Below are 16,657 nucleotides of genomic sequence, written 5' to 3'. Positions count from 1 at the left end.
CTCCTCTCCAGCACCCCTGAATAGACCTTACCAGGGAGGCTGAGGAGTGTGATTCCCCTGTAATTGGAACACACCCTCCGGTCCCCCTTCTTAAAGAGGGGAACCACCACCCCAGTCTGCCAATCCAGAGGCGCTGTCCCCGATGTCCACGCAATGTTGTAGAGGCGTGTGAGCCATGACAGCCCCACAACATCCAGAGCCTTTAAAAACTCCGTGCGGATCTCATCCACCCCCGGGGCCTTGCCACCAAGGAGTTTTTTAACTACCTCAGTGACTTCGACCCCAGCGATTGGAGAATCCGCCTCAGAGTCTCCAGGCCCTGCTTCCTCATGGGAAGGCGTGTAGGTGGAATTGAGGATGTCTTCGAAGTATTCTCCCTACCGACTCACGACGTCCCGAGTCGAGGTCAGCAGCACGCCATCCCCACTGTAAACAGTGTTGACGTTGCACTGCTTCCCCCCTCCTGAGACACCGGATGGTGGACCAGAATTTCCTCGAAGCCACCCGAAGTCATTCTCCATGGCCTCACCAAACTCCTCCCACTCCCGGGTTTTTGCCTCAGCAACCGACGAAGCCGCGCTCCGCTTGGCCATCTGGTACCTGTCAGCTGCCTCCAGAGTCCCGCAGGCCAAAACGGCCCAATAGGACTCCTTCTTCAGCTTGACGGCATCCCTTACCGCCGGTGTCCACCAGCGGGTTCGGGGATTGCCGCCACGACAGGCACCAACGACCTTACGGCCACAGCTTCGGTTGGCCGCCTCAACAATGGAGGCGCGGAACATGGTCCACTCAGACTCAATGTCCCCCGCCTCCCCCGGGACGTGGGAAAAGCTCTGCCGGAGGTGGGAGTTGAAGCTCTTCCTGACAGGAGATTCTGCCAGACGTTCCCAGCAGACCCTCACAGAGCGTTTGGGTCTGCCAGGTCGGACCGGGATCTTCCCCCACCATCAAAGCCAACCCACCACCAGGTGGTGATCAGTTGACAGCTCCGCCCCTCTCTTCACCCGAGTGTCCAAAACATTCGGCCGCAAATCCGATGACACAACGACAAAGTCGATCATCGAACTGCGGCCTAGGGTGTCCTGGTGCCAAGTGCACACATGGACACCCTTATGTTTGAACATGGTGTTCATTATTGAAAAGCCGTGTCGAGCACAAAAGTCCAATAATAGAACACCGCTCGGGTTCAGATCGGGGGGCCGTTCCTCCCAATCACGCCCCTCCAGGTCTCACTGTCATTGCCCACGTGAGCATTGAAGTCACCCAGTAGAACGATGGAGTCCCCGGAAGGAGCGCTCTCCAGCACTTCCTCCAGGGACTCCAAGAAGGGTGGGTACTCTGAGCTGCCGTTTGGTTCATAGACACAAACAACAGTCAGGACACGTCCCCCCACCCGAAGGCGGAGGGAGGCTACCCTCTCATTCACCGGGGTGAACCCCAATGTGCAGGCGCCCAGCCGGGGGGCAATAAGTAAACCCACACCTGCTCGACGCCTCTCACCGTGGGCAACTCCAGAGTGGAAGACAGTCCAGCCCCTCTCGAGAGGGCTTGTATTGGAACCCATACTGTGCGTGGAGGCTAGTCCGACTATATCTAGTCGGAATGTTTCTGCCTCGCACACCAGCTCAGGCTCCTTTCCAGCCAGAGAGGTGACATTCCATGTCCCAAGAGCCAGCTTCTGCAGACGGGGATCAGACCGCCAAGGTCCCTGCCTTTGCCCGCCGCCCAGCTCACACTGCACCCGACCCCTTTGGCCCCTCCCACAGGTGATGAGCCCATGGGAAGGGGGACCCACGTTTCCTTTTCGGGCTGTGCCCGGCCGAGCCCCATGAGCGAAGGCCCGGCCACCAGACGCTCGCCTTCGAGCCCCGCCTCCAGGCCTGGCTCCAGAGGGGGGCCCCGGTGACCCGAGTCCGGGCGAGGGAAATTAAAGTCAATTTATTTTACTCATCATAAGGGGCTTCTGTGAACCGTGCTTTGTCTGGCCCCTCACCTAGGACCCGTTTGCCATGGGTGACCCTACCAGGGGCATGAAGCCCCCGACAACATGGCTCCTAGGATCATAGGGGCACGCAAACCCCTCCACCACGGTAAGGTGATGACTCACGGAGGGGGGAATCATATAAATATTAAATAGAATTGGTCCGAGTACCGATCCCTGTGGGACACCACACGTAACATTATAGAACTCAGAGGGCGTATTGCTATGGACCACTCGGTACGTCCTGTCTGATAGATAGGAATAGAACCAGAGGACGTATTGCTATGGACCACTCGGTGCATCCTGTCTGATAGATAGGAATATAACTAGCCTAGTGGTGACCCTGAAATACCAACACAACTTTTAAGACGCTCTAATAAAATATCAAAGTCTACAGTGTCGAAGGCTTTAAAAAAGCGTTTTTGGCTTGGAACAGATTAAATTTTTTTTCATTATTTGTAATGAGAAATCGTGACTCGGAATTCAAATGATTCACTTCTCGAACAGCCTTCTAGAACGGATTGTGGTCGAAAACCGAAGCTCCACTGTACTACTACTAATAATAATATATTCAATTTGTATAGCGCTTTTCAAAGACCCAAAGATTCTTAAAGGGAAATAAAGGTTAGGACATAAATGGGGGGGGGGGGAGACAATAGGATAAAGTTCGTAACAGGACACTGGTTATGGATAGGGGAGGTCGTAGGCTTGTGAAAAAACGTAAGATTTTAGACGGCACGTAAATATGGGGAGTGAGGGTGAGTCGCGGACAGATTGTGGGAGAGAGTTCCATAGTGGGGTACTGTGCAGGAGAAGGCTCTGTCACTGAAGGATTTGAGTTTGGTTTTTGGGACTGTCAGACGAGAAGTAGTGGAGGATCGGAGGGGACGGGTGGGGCGGCAGGCGATAAGGAACTCGGATAGGTAAGGGGGAGCCAGGTGGTGAAGGGCTTTGAAGGTGAGGAGAAGTATTTTGAAGATGATGCGCTGTTTGATGGGGAGCCAGTGAAGAGAGTTGAGAATCGGAGTGATGTGTTCTCAGCGATGTGTTCGCAGGATCCCTCCGTGAGTTGTCACCTTATCTTGGTGGAGGGGTTTGCGTGTCCCTATGATCCTAGGAGCCATGTTGTCTGGGGCTTCATGCCCCTGGTAGGGTCACCCATGGCAAAAGCATCCGAGGTGAGGGGCGAGACAAAGCATGGCTCAAAAGATCCCTTATGAAGAATAAAATTAATGGACTTAGTTTTCCGTCACCCGGACGCGGGTCACCGGTGCCCCCCTCTGGAGCCACGCCTGGAGGTGGGGCTTGAAGGCGAACGTATGGTGGCCCGGCATTCGCCCATGGGGTCTGGCCGGGCAAAGCCCGAAAAGGGAACGCGGGTCCCTTTTCCCATGGGCTCTCTCCCTGTGGGAGGGGCAAAAAGGGTCGGGTGCATAGTGAGCTGGGTGGCGGCCAAGGGCGGGGACCCCGGCTGCAGAAGCTGGCTCTTGGGACATAGTATGTCACCTCTCTGGCTGGAGAGGAGTCCGAGCTGGTGTGCGAGGCAGAACATTTCCGACTAGACATAGTCGGACTTGCCTCCACACACAATTTGGATTCTGATACAAGCCCTCTCGAGAAGGGCTGGACTCTGTTCCACTCTGGAGTTGCCCACGGTGAGAGGCGTCGAGCAGGTGTGGGTATACTTATTGCCCCCGGCTGGGCGCCTGCACATTGTGGTTCACCCCGGTGAATGAGAGGGTAGCCTCCCTCCGCCTTCGCGTGGGGGGACGGGTCATGACTCTTGTTTGTGCCTATGCACCGAACAGCAGCTCAGAGTACCCACCCTTTTTGGGGTCCTTAGAAGAAGTGCTGGAGAATGCTCCTTCTGGGTTCTCCATTGTTCTACTGGGTGATTTCAATGCTCATGTGGGCAATGACAGTGAGACCTGGGAGGGTGTGATTGGGAGGAACGCCCCCCCCCCACCCCCCCGATCTGAACCCGAGCGGTGTTCTATTGTTGGACTTCTGTGCGCGACACAGATTGTCAATAATGAACACCATGTTCAAACATATGGGTGTCCATGTGTGCACTTGGCACCAAGACACCCTAGGCCGCAGTTCAATGATCGACTTTGTAGCCGTGTCATTGGATTTCCGGCCGCATGTTTTGAATACTCGGGTGACGATAGGGGCTGAGCTGTCAACTGATCACCACCTGGTCGTGGGTTGGCTTCGATGGTGGGGGAAGATGCCGGTCCGACCTGGCAGACCCAAACATACTGTGAGGGTCTGCTGGAAACGTCTGGCAGAATCCCCTGTCAGGAAGAGCTTCAACTACCACCTCCAGCAGAGCTTTTCCCACGTCCTGGTGGAGGCGGGGGATATTGAGTCCAAGTGGATCATGTTCCATGCCTCCATTGTTGAGGCAGCCGACCGGAGCTGTGGCCGTAAGGTGGTCGGTGCCAGTTGTGGCGGCAATGCCCGAACCTGCTGGTGGACACCGGAGGTAAGGGATGCCGTCAAGCTGAAGGAGGCAGCCGACAGGTACCGGATGGCAAAGCGGAACGCGGCTACGGCGGTTGCTGAGGCCAAAACTCGGGCGTGGGAGGAAGGCCATGTAGAATGACTTCCGGATCGCTTCGAGGAAATTCTGGTCCAACATCCGGCGTCTCAGGAGGGGGAAGCAATTCCACCGACTCCATTGTGGAAGCAGGACCCGGAGGCTCTGAGGTGGACTCTCCAATCTCTGGGGTCGAAGTCGCTGAGGCAGTTAAAAAAACTCCTCAGGGGCAAGGCCGGAGTTCTTAAAACCTCTGGATGTTGTGGGGCTGTCTTGGCTGACCATTGCAACATCGCATGGACATCGGTGACGGTGCCTCTGGATTGGCAGACTGGGGTGGTGGTTCCCCTCTTTAATTAGGGGGACCGGAGGGTGTGTTCCAACTACAAAGGAATCACACTCCACGGCCTCCCTGGTAAGGTCTATTCAGGGGTGCTGGAGAGGAGGGTCCGTCGGGAGGTCGAATCTCGGATTCAGGAGGAGCAGTGTGGTTTTTGATCTGGCCGTGGAACAGTGGACCAGCTCTATACCCTCGGCAGGATCCTCGAGGGAGCTTGGGAGTTCCATCAACCAGTCCACATGTGTTTTGTGGACTTGGAGAAGGTGTTTGACCGTGTCCCTCGGGAGGACTGTGGGGGGTCCTTCTGGAGTACAGCGTGCCGAGCCAATTGATAAGGGCGGTTTAGTCCCTGTATCATCAATGCCAGAGTTTGGTCCGCATTTCAGTAAGTTGGATTTGTTCCCAGTGAGGGGTTGGACTCCGCCAAGGCTGCCCTTTGTCACCGATTCTGTTCATAACTTTTATGGACAGAATTTGTAGGTGCAGCCGAGGCGTTGAGGGTGTCCGGTTTGGGGACCTCAGCATTACGTCTCTGCTTTTTGCAGACGACGTGGTGGTGTTGGCTTCTTCAAGCCGTGATCACCAGCTCTCACTGGAATGGTTCGCAGCCGAGTGTGAAGCGGTCGGGATGAGATCAGGCCCCCGAGTGGAGGAGTTCAAGTATCCTGGGGTCTTGTTCACGAGCGAGGGCAGAATGGAGAATGAGATTGACAGGCGAATCGGAGCATCGTCAAAGTCAAAGTCAAAGTCAAAGTCAAAGTCAAAGTCTCCTTTACTGTCAATTCCTCCGCATGTCAAGACACACAAAGAGATCGAAATTACGTTTCTCACTATCCCAGGGTGACAAGACAGAGTTCACAACGCACATACAAGTAAACAACACAGGAAAAATAACACAAGAAGTCAAAATCAATGAACAATAAGCGTGATAGCACGCTAGCCGCTCCCGATGCACGGCAGACTCCGGTAAGATGACAGTCAACCAGGCCACCGTGAACACGAGCACACAGCAGGCACGCACCGTCCGGCTCGCGGATCCCACCAGGCGAACGCAACCCACCCTGTCCCGCGAACGAACGTACGCCAGGAGAATGGAAGGCACGGCTGAGCGAGCTGGGTTGGCCGCAAGCCCGGCCAGACGTCTCCGCGCTGGCCCCTCTCCCGCTGCCCCGCAGACCCGCCGCCGACGCATCCCAACAATGCTCCAGGACGGAGCAGTCCGAGCTCAGGACGCAGTCCAACCGGTGGAGGAAGAGCAGGCCAGTCCGGCGTCGCTCCACGACGAAGCAGTCCGAGCGCCCCCAATCTCTCCGCACCAAAGTCCAGAACGCCATAAAACCCACTTCCGCCGATGTTGAGCAGAACATGCCCGCCGCACTAGTAGCACGACGTATCACACGAGACGAATACACACAAAACTGCCGGACAAACACTCAGTAAACACTCACAAAACACCGAACGGGACAGAGAGTGGCCGCTGCGTGTGCACGCGCCGCCATCTTGAACCATAATGTCGGCTGTAATGCGGACACTGTACCGGTCGTGGTGACGAGAGAGCTGAGCCAAAAGGCAAAGCTCTCAATTTACAGGTCGGTCTACGCTCCTACCAGCTCAGTGGCCTAGTAGTAGAGTATCCACCCTGAGACTGGAAGGTTGTGGGTTCAAACCACAGCCCGGTCATGCCAAAGAGTATAAAAATGGGACCCATTGCCTCCCTGCTTGGCACTCAGCATTAAGGGTTGGAATTGGTGGGTTAGATCACCAAATGATTCCCGAGCGCGGCACCGCTGCTGCTCACTGCTCCCCTCTCCCCCAGGGGATGGATCAAAATCACATGGGGATGGGTTAAATGCAGAGGACAAATTTCACCACACCCAGATGTGTGTGTGACGATGATCATTGGGGGACTTTTACCCTTACCTGTGGTCACAAACTGTGGGTCGTGACCGAAAGAATGAGATCCCGCATGCAAGCGGCAAAAATTAGTTTTCTCCGTAGGGTGTCCCTCTCCCTTAGAGATAGGCTGAAAAGCTCGGTCATCCGGGAGAGACTCCGAGAGACCCGGAGTAGAGCCGCTCCTCCACTTTGAGAGGAGCCAGATGAGGTGGCTCGGGCATCTCATCCGGATGCCTCCTGGACACCTTCCTGGGGAGGTGTTCCAGGCATGTCCCACCGGCAGGAAACCCTATGGACAACCCAGGACGCACTGGAGAGACTATGTCTCTCAGCTGGCCTGGGAACATCTTGGGATGAGCTGGACGAAGGGGCTGGTGAGAGTGAAGTCTGGGACTCCCTCTTAAAGCTGCTGCCCCCGCGACCTGACCCTGGATAAGCGGAAGAAGATGGACGGATGGTGTTCGCAGGACCGGGTGTGGCTAAGGAGGCGGGCAGTAGAGTTGTGAACTAGTTGAAGTCTATGGAGTGAGGGATATTCATGCCAGTGAGAAGAGAGTTACAGTAGTCAAGCTGTGATGAGATGAAGGCATGGATGCGGGATTCAGTGGCAGGGAGATAGAGGCAGTGTTGGATTTTGGTGATGCAGCGGCGGTGGAAGTAGGAGGTCTTGACAATAGAGCTAACATGAGGGTGGAAGGACAGGGTAGAGTCAAAAATAACAGAGGTTGCGTGCCAGAGGGGAGGGAATGATGGTTGAGGAGTCAATGGTGAGTGAGATAGGTTCAGTTTTATTGAGAGTGGATTTAGTGTCTGTGAGGAGGAGCTCTGTTTTGTCACTGTTGAGTTTGAGGAAGTTGTGTGCCAGCCATTTTTTATTGTAGAGATGCAGGTTTCTAGGTGGGTGAGGGGAGGGTTCCGGGTGGGTGCGGTTCGTATGTAGATCTGGGTGTTATCAGCATAACAGTGGAAGTCCAAGTTGAGTTTGCAGATGACATCACCAAGGGGGAAGCGGTAGCAGATGAATAGGAGGGGGCCAAAAACTGGGCCTTGGGGGACCCCCTGTGAGACTGGTGAGAGGATGGATGTGTGGCCGGAGAGAGAGACAAACTGGTGCCTGTTGGTGAGATATGACGTGACCCAGTCGAGTGCATCTCCTCGACACCTAGTTGGCACAGCCTTTGAAGAAGGATGGAGTGGTTCATAGTGTCAAAGGCTGCGCTAAGGTCGAGTAGTAGCAGGATGTTGAGGGCACCGGAGTCTGCGGAGATGAGGAGATCATTGGTAACTTTAAGAAGAGCGGTTTTGGTGCTGTGCAGTGAGCGGAATCTGGACTGGAAGGTTTCATAGAGGTTGTTGGACTGGAGATGGGTGTGGAGTTGGGCAGAGACAATGTGTTCCAAGGTTTTGGAAAGGAATGAAAAGTTGGAGATGGGACGGTAGTTGGAGAGGTTGCCTGGGTTCAGGGTGGACTTTTTGAGGATATGGGTGTTGGCGGCAAGCTTATAAACAGTGGGAAAATGACCAAGGGATAGAGACTGATTAAAAAGGGTGGTGAGGTGAGGGAGGTGGACAGGGAGTTAGGCCTTAATTAGGGTCGCTGGAAGATGATCAAGAGAGCGGGTTGTTGTCTTAGATGTGTTGATATACAGGATGTGGGAGGAGTCGACAGTGGAGAAGGCAGTGTGAGAAGGGAAGGGCGGAAGGTCAGGAAGTGGGGCAGGAGAGTAGGGGAGGTTGGGGAGGAGGATTGATGGTGGTGGTCAGAAAACTGTTGAGTTGGGCGATTTTGTTGTTAAAACTGAGAAGAAAAGAGTTACAGAGGGGGGTGGGGAGGGTGGGTTGATGGTCGGTGGCTGGAGCAATTTGTTGACAGTAGAGAACAGGATGCGGGGGTTCCGGTTGGTCCTGTTAATGAGGGATGAGAAGTAAGCGGATTTGGCAGCAAGAAGAGCATCAGGGTAGGAGGAGACATGTTGTTTGAAGGCTTCAGCATGGACGATGAGGCAGGTTAAACTCTTTCAAGTTGACAGCCAGTTTGATTCATGGAGCGGAGTTTCGGGGTGTACCAGGGGACAAAGTTGGTGAATGAGACAGAGGAAGTTTTCCAGGGGGCTAGAGATCGAGGGAGTCAGAGAGGATGTTGTTGAGCATGATGGCGAGGTCATCAGGGGAAGAGGGGGTGGGGTCAGAGGAAAGGGCAGAGGATAAGAACTGGCAAAGTGTGAGTGGGTTTACTGTCTTGATGTTGTGGTAGGAGATGGTACATTTTGTGGGATTATGAGGTGAGGGTAGAGGAGCGGAGAAGAGGATGCGGAGATAATCTGACAGTGGAAAAGTGAGAGGACGGGGGTTGGATACTAGTGGAAAGGAGGAGCCGACGATATCCAGGGTATGGCCTTTGGTGTGAGTGGGGAAGTTGATATGCTGGGTAAGATGGAAGCAGTCCAGAAGAGAAAGGGAGTTGGACGCCAGTGGGGTAGTTGGCTAGTTGATGTGGATGTTGAAATCACCGGTAAGTAGGAGGCGAGTTCAGAAAGAAAGGACGGGTATGACTTTGAGGGACGGTAGATGAGAATAGCAGTAGTGTCACGTCTCGTCCCCAACTGCTCCACTATGTGTCTGTTGTCTTGGTTTCTGTCTGTGTGCTCGCCCCTCCCCTCCTGTGTGCCCATGATTAGTGTGATTGTTCCCACCTGCCTCTCGTTACCTGTCTTGTATAAAAGTCCTGTCTGCCCCTCTCTCCCTGTCGGATCATTGGTTTTGGTCATTGGTTTTGGTTTTGGTTTTGGTTGCTGTCGTTCGGTGTTGTCGTCCTGTCTTGGTGCCGTCATGTCCTGCTGTCTTCTTGTTCCACGTCCCGGTCAGTCAGTCAAGTTATTGTTTAAGTCATGTCAGTTTACCGAGTCTGTATTTTGAGTTGCTTCAATAAACCCTGGTCCAAGCTGCACTTGGTCGTCCTGCTCCATGCTCCACACCAACCGACCATGACAAGTAGTAGAGTTGGGGAGGGGAAAAGCGAGATATTCAAAAGATGAAATAGATGGGAGGTTGAGGTTCAGTTCAGTGATGGATAGGGACTGTTTATGGAGGACAGCAATACCACCCGGAGAGGTGGGGTTTGGCGATGTAGCTGTAGCTAGACGGAGTGGCTTGGTTGAGAGCAAAGAAATCTAGGGGCCGTTGCCATGTTTCACAGAGAACAAGCAGATCCAAATTATTGTCCAGTAACAATTCCAAATAACCGGTGATTTGTAGGAGAGGGAGCGACAGTTCAGCAGTGCGAAGGAGATGGATGGAGGAGCAGAGGGGGGGAGCAGAGAATTGTTGAGGTTGGCAGTATGGGAGAGGGCGTGACGGGTGGGCGGGAGGTAGTCCAGAATGAGGGGATGGATGAGCTGTCGGGGAAGTGTTGGTTCCAAGACAGTCCAGAGCCACGGTGGATGTAGCGGCGACGGCAAAAGATCCCAGCTTTGCTGGCACCAGAAGCAGCAGTAGCAAACAAATGTGATCTCTCAAAATTCTTCTCTAAATCGCATATTATTCAGTTTTAAAGGTCACTTCAGGAACACATGAAAAGACACTGGTATCTTCCGCTGTCTGCTGGAGTGTCATGTTTCTTGAGGGGCGATGGTCCTCAAACACTTGTAGATAGAACCTAATGTCTCCTTTCAAAGTGGTGACACAAGTTTTTTGAAAATTCTAGAATTGTCACGTGCCCGTGCCATAGCACAGTGGTCCCCAACCTTTTTTGCGCCACGGACCAGTTACATATCAGAAATATTTTCGGGGACCAGCCTTTATATAAATAAATAATACATATATAAATAAATAATACATTTATAATAAATATATAAATACAATGAAATAAAATGATACGACTGGCAAAAAAGGAGGATAAACGATTTTATTTATTTATTAGTAATTATTTATTAATTTTTATTAATAAAACTCACCATTACGTTGAATTAGTGGGAGCACTGAGCTTGTTTCTCTGAAACGAGCCGGTCCCATCTAGGCGTAATCGGAGACAATGACACCCGAAGTGGTTATGGTTTGTCTTTTAATGTAGGATGCTTGGTGTCCATGTGCCGAAGCAGTTTTGAAGGCTTCATTGCCTCGTTAGCTAGCCTGTCGCCACATCTTATGCAGAGTGGGCTTAGCGCGTCAGAGTCACCTGTGGCGATAAATCCATATTTTAAGTAGGACTCCAGAAATGTTCTTTTAAATGCAGCTTTCCTTTTCTTAGAAGTCGTAGCCTCTTCTTCCGTCTCCTCATCGGGCTTTTTTCCCTTTCCGAAGAAGCTTTCCAAACATCTCTGTTTCTTGCTCATATTTGCTTGCTTCGCGGGCTCAACTGAGGTGACATGTCACATGACCGAGACGAGCGTCTTGTCCTGAACAGACGGATGTAATTGGGAGAGAATCGCCAATTCTTTTATATTTTTCAAAATAAATTCTTACTCATTTTTTGCTAGCTTCGTGGGCTCGACTGGGGAAACTTGTCACATGACCGGGACGAGAGTCTTGACCTGAATTAATTAATCGTCGATGAAAAAATTGAGGGTTTTTTTCCTGTGCGGCTTGGCGGCCCGGTGGTTGGGGACCTCTGCCATAGGACACTCAGCTGGCAACTTCCCTCAGCCACTCCCCTTTCATCACTGACTAACTAATGACTGTTCTGCTCCCTCTGGTTACGTCGTGTATTTAAACCCTGGCCGTGTGTTATTCCCTGTCAGTGTCTACTGTTGCTTCCTATCTGTTTCTGCTCATGTTGTTCCTGTCCTGCTTGCTCATTCCCCCCGGTCTGGTGTGGAGGCTCACGGTCAGAACCCGTTCCTGTATCTGTTCCTGTACTTGCACGATGACTTAAGAAAGACAGAGAAGAGATGGAACATAATAGAAAAACAGGGATTAATTACTTTTACAAAATAATAAAAGAGTACCTAACTAAATTACTTTTTGGAAAAAGTAAATTGGAACTATAACTAATTAGGATTTTAAAGTACATTGCCCGACACCACCACAGGAGCTGTGAAACTCTTCCTTATTTGTCTCTGCATGACTGTATTGTGCCTCCCCATTGCTAAATATTTTGAAAAAGTACGATATTATAGAGTATCGTTCTTCATGTTAAAAATATGTTAAAACATTTTGGGAGGTTTTCGAGGGAGGCTGGAATGGGTTGATTGGTTTTCATTCATTTAAACAAATGAGTGTTTTTAGTTACACGATTGGGCATGGAACAGATGAAACGCATGTCAAGGCACCACTGTATTCAATTATTACAGCGAGTGATGTAGTGCTCTATGCTTTCAGGTCTGGAGCGAGATAAGTTTGACAACAAGACTGTATCGTTCGAGGAGCACATCAAGCTGGAGCACAACATCTGGAACTACTTGTACTTCATCGTTCTGGTGCGTGAGAAGAACAAAACAGACTACACCGGGCCTGAGAGCTACGTGGCTAAGATGATCAAGGTACAAGAGATGTGTGTCACACCACTGAGATACCAACTGACTTCCTGAACGTGTTTCAGAACAACAACCTGGATTGGTTTCCCCGCATGCAGGCCATGTCTCTGGTGGTCAACGATGACGATGGAGAGCAGAACGAGATGAGGATGCTGCAAGACAAGCTTAGCTCCACCATGAAAGTAGTGATGGCACTCACTATGCAGCTTACAGATCTCAAAGAGCAGGTATGTAAATAAGTTAAACAAGACTGATTACAATACGTGGTACCTTGATTTAATAATTTTAGGACATCAGCATTAGCAACAAATTCCATCCATCCATCCATCTTCTTCCACTTATCCGGGGTTGGGTCGCGGGGGCAGCAGCGTTAGGAGGTATGCCCAGACTTCCCTCTCCCCAGCCACTTCGTCCAGCTCCTCCCGAGGGATCCCAAGGCGTTCCCAGGCCAGCTGAGAGACATAGTCTCTCCAGCGTGTCCTGGGTCGTCCACGGGGTCTCCTGCCGGTGGGACATGCCCAGAACACCTCCAGGCATCCAGGAGGCATCCTGATGAGATGCCTGAGCCACCTCATCTGGCTCCTCTCAACATAGAGAAGCAGCAGCTCGACTTTGAGTCCTTCACGGATGACCAAGCTTCTCACCCTATCTATTAGGGAAAGCCCGGCCACCCTGCGGACAAAACTTATTTCAGCCGCTTGTATCCGGGATCTGGTTCTTTCCGTTACGACCCATAGCTCGTGACCATAGATGAGGGTAGGAGCGTAGATCAACCGATAAATTGAGAGCTTTTCCTTTTGGCTCAGCTCTCTCTTCACTACGACCAGTACAGAGTCCGCATCACAGCCGAGGCTGTACCGATCCTCCTGTCAGTCTCACGCTCCATCCTGCCCTCGCTCGTGAACAAGACCCCAAGATACTTGAACTCCTCCGCTTGGGGCAAGATCTCATCCCTGATCCGGAGAGGGCAATCCACCCTTTTCCGACCCAGGACCATGGACTCGGATTTAGAGGTGCTGACTCTCATCCCGACCGCTTCACACTCGGCTGCGAACCGCTCCAGTGAGAGCTAGATATCACGGCTTGAAGAAACCAACAGCACCATGTCGTCTGTAAAAGGCAGAGATGCAATGCTGAGGTTCCCAAACCAGACACCCTCAACGCCTCGGCTGCGCCTAAAGATTCTGTTCATAAAAGTTATGAACAGAATCGGTTACAAAGGGTAGCCTTGATGGAGTCCAACCCTCACTGGGAACGAATCCGACTTACTGCCGGAAATGCGTACCAAACTCTGGCATCAACGATACAGGGACTGAACTGCCCTTATCAGTTAGTTTGACACCCCGTACTCCCAAAGCACCCTCCACAGAACTTCCCGAGGGACACGGTCAAACGCCTTCTCCAAGTCCACAAAACACATGACTGGTTGAGCGCACTCCCATGCCTCCTCAAGGATCCTGCCGAGGGTATAGAGCTGGTCCACTGTTCACGGCCAGGACAAAAACCACACTGCTCTTCCTGAATCAGAAATTCAACCTCCCACGGACCCTCCTCTCCAGCACCCTTGAATAGACCTTACCAGGGAGGCTGAGGAGTGTGATTCCTCTGTAGTTGGAACACACCCTCCGGTACCCCTTCTTAAAGGCCCAGAGACACCGGTATATGTATAAATCGGTTTTAGTTAGCTTATGGGCTTATAAGTATAAATTGATGATCGAAACAACGAAAAGGAAGCTGTTGCTCTGAAAAAATAGAATTTAAATTTGCCGCACAGACGAGTTTGACTGCACCGAGCCGCCAGCCGGAAGTGACGTCTCATGACGTCTCAAGTTGTACGCGTTTAGCTTCAGTGAATGTAAACAAAAAGAGAAAAGGGGCCAGCGCAGAGACGTCGGGCCAGGCTTGCGGCCAACCCAGCTCGCCCAGCCGTGCCTTCCATTCTCCTGCCGTACGTTCGTTCGCGGGACGACAAGATGGGTTGCGTTCGCCTGATAGGATCCACGAACCGGACAGTGCGTGCCTGCTGTGTGCTCGTGTTCACAGTGGCCTGGTTGACTGTCATCTTTCCGGACTCTGCTGTGCGGCTAGCGTGCTATCACTCTTATTGTTCATTGATGTTGACTTCTTGTTTTATTTTTCCTGTGTTGTTCACTTGTATGTCAAGTCAAGTCAAGTCAAGTTTATTTGTATAGCCCTAAATCACAAACAGTCTCAAAGGGCTTCACATAGCCAAAATTGACAATTATTCTCAAAGCATCCCCTGATCATAAGCTCCCAAAAGGGCAAGGAAAAACTCAAAAAACCCCTACCAGGGGAAAATGAGAAACCTTGAGAAGGGACCACAGATGGAAGGATCCCCCTTTCAGGATCACCAGGTTATAATGGATGCAGAGAGTACACAAGTAATACATAATATGAAAATCAATGAAAAAAATGGATGTCGGAGGTGTCCTCGATTGTCCTGGCAGTGTCCTCAAGGGGGCCGAGCCGCAGCTCCCCCATCACGAACTGGTCCCCGAGAATCCAGCCAGCCGCTATCCGCTTTTGAGCCACCTAACCCCCTCCCCAGCCGGGGAGGAGGTGGGCAGAGAGAACAGAACAAACTCCGGCCAAATCGGCCATCACAAGTTAGTTAAAGGCCATCTCATAGAAATGTGTCTTTAAACGTGTCTTAAATGTTTCTACTGAGGTAGTAGTTCTAATATCCATTGGTAGGGCATTCCAAAGCTCTGGAGCCCGAATAGAGAATGCTCTAGACCCTGCAGACATTTTCTTGGCCCTCGGTATAACTAAAAGACTAGCGTTTTGCGAACGAAGGTTACGAGACGGAACATAAGGAACGACTAGGTCGACGAGATATGAAGGCGCTAAGCCATGCAGTGCTTTATAGGTTAGTAGAAGAACCTTGAAGTCACATCTTAAATGGACCGGGAGCCAATGTAATTCGGCTAATATTGGGGTAATGTGATCAAATTTTCTTGACCGTGAGAGCAACCTCGCAGCGGCATTTTGCACTAACTGTAGACTTTTAATACTGGATTTAGGAAGACCAGAGAATAATACATTACAGTAGTCCAGGCGCGACGTGACAAACGCATGTATAATAGTTTCCGCATCCCCGGTCGAGAGGATAGGACGAATCTTAGCAATATTACGAAGGTGAAAAAACGCAATCCTGGTTATATTCTTAATGTGTTTTTGAAAGGAGAGCGTTTGGTCAAATATTACCCCGAGATTAGTTACCGTATCACTCTGAGTGATAGTACGGTTATCTATAGTTATAGTTATAGGTTTCCTTAAATAAATGTTGATAACGAGTAGGACCAATTATCAACATCTCAGTTTTATCCGGGTTAAGACGAAGGAAGTTGAGAGACATCCATTGTTTAATCTCCGCAAGGCACGCCTTGAGATTACAGCAGTCCTGTGGATCTGTCATCGATAACGGCATATATAATTGGGTGTCATCCGCGTAGCATTGAAAACTAATATTATATTTACGTATTATGCCCCCAAGCGGAATCATATAAATATTAAATAAAATCGGTCCGAGTACCGATCCCTGTGGGACACCACAAGTAACATTATAAAGCTCAGAGGACGTATTACCATGGACCACTCGGTGCGTCCTGCCTGATAGATAGGAATTGAACCAGCTTAGTGCTGACCCTGAGATACCAACACAACTTTTAAGACGCCCTAATAAAATATCGAAGTCTACAGTGTCAAAGGCAGCACTAAGATCAAGTAGTAACAATACAGACGACGTATTTGAATCCATAGCTATGAGGAGATCATTAGTCACTTTAGCAAGTGCTGTCTCTGTAGAATGATTGGCTCTAAAACCAGACTGAAAAGAGTCATATCGATTATTATCGACCATGTAATCAATAAGCTGCTGTGCTACTACTTTTTCGAGAAGGTTTGCTATGAATGGGAGGTTTGAAACTGGCTTATAATTACTGAGACAGTCCGGGTCAAGATTTGCTCGCTTAAGTAGTGGTTTAATAATAGCGGTTTTAAAGGCCATTGGCACTATCCCAGAGGAAACAGACAGATTGATTATATTTAAGATGGACGGTCCTAAAATTGGAAATATTTCTTTAAGTAGTTTGGCTGGAAGCGGGTCGAGTAAACATGTTGTTTGTTTAGCCGTACTAACCAATTTTGTAAGCATTTCAAGGGACACGCTTTTAAAATTTGAGAGGGTTATTGCATGATCCCCAGCGATAGTAACCGGCGGAGCGATTGGCATGGTATTCTTGATCTCGTCCCTAATGGACTCAATCTTTTGAGCAAAAAATTTCATAAACTCGTCAGCTGAGTGGAAGGAGCTATCGGGGGTCGGCTGGCGCAGAGTTAGCTTTGCCACTGTATCAAATAAGTGTTTAGGATTATTTTTATTAAGATTAATGACTTGCGAAAAA

At 50.7% G+C, this 16,657-nt stretch overlaps 1 protein-coding gene across 1 annotated transcript in view; it reads left to right on the top strand.

Moving 5' to 3' along the window:
- Window positions 1–16,657, top strand: part of itpr3 (inositol 1,4,5-trisphosphate receptor, type 3) — a 459,677-nt gene that overhangs the window by 419,613 nt on the left and 23,407 nt on the right. The window contains exons 57-58 of the mRNA XM_049754123.2: window positions 12,076–12,236; window positions 12,296–12,457. Coding sequence (XP_049610080.1) covers window positions 12,076–12,236; window positions 12,296–12,457 — 323 coding nt within the window. The remainder of the gene's footprint in view (window positions 1–12,075; window positions 12,237–12,295; window positions 12,458–16,657) is intronic.

Source organism: Syngnathus scovelli, chromosome 2 (genome assembly GCF_024217435.2).
Source record: "Syngnathus scovelli strain Florida chromosome 2, RoL_Ssco_1.2, whole genome shotgun sequence".
Taxonomy (NCBI): Eukaryota; Metazoa; Chordata; class Actinopteri; order Syngnathiformes; family Syngnathidae; genus Syngnathus; species Syngnathus scovelli.
The sequence above is the reverse complement of the archived record's forward strand: the minus strand, read 5'-3'. Positions and strand labels throughout refer to the sequence as shown.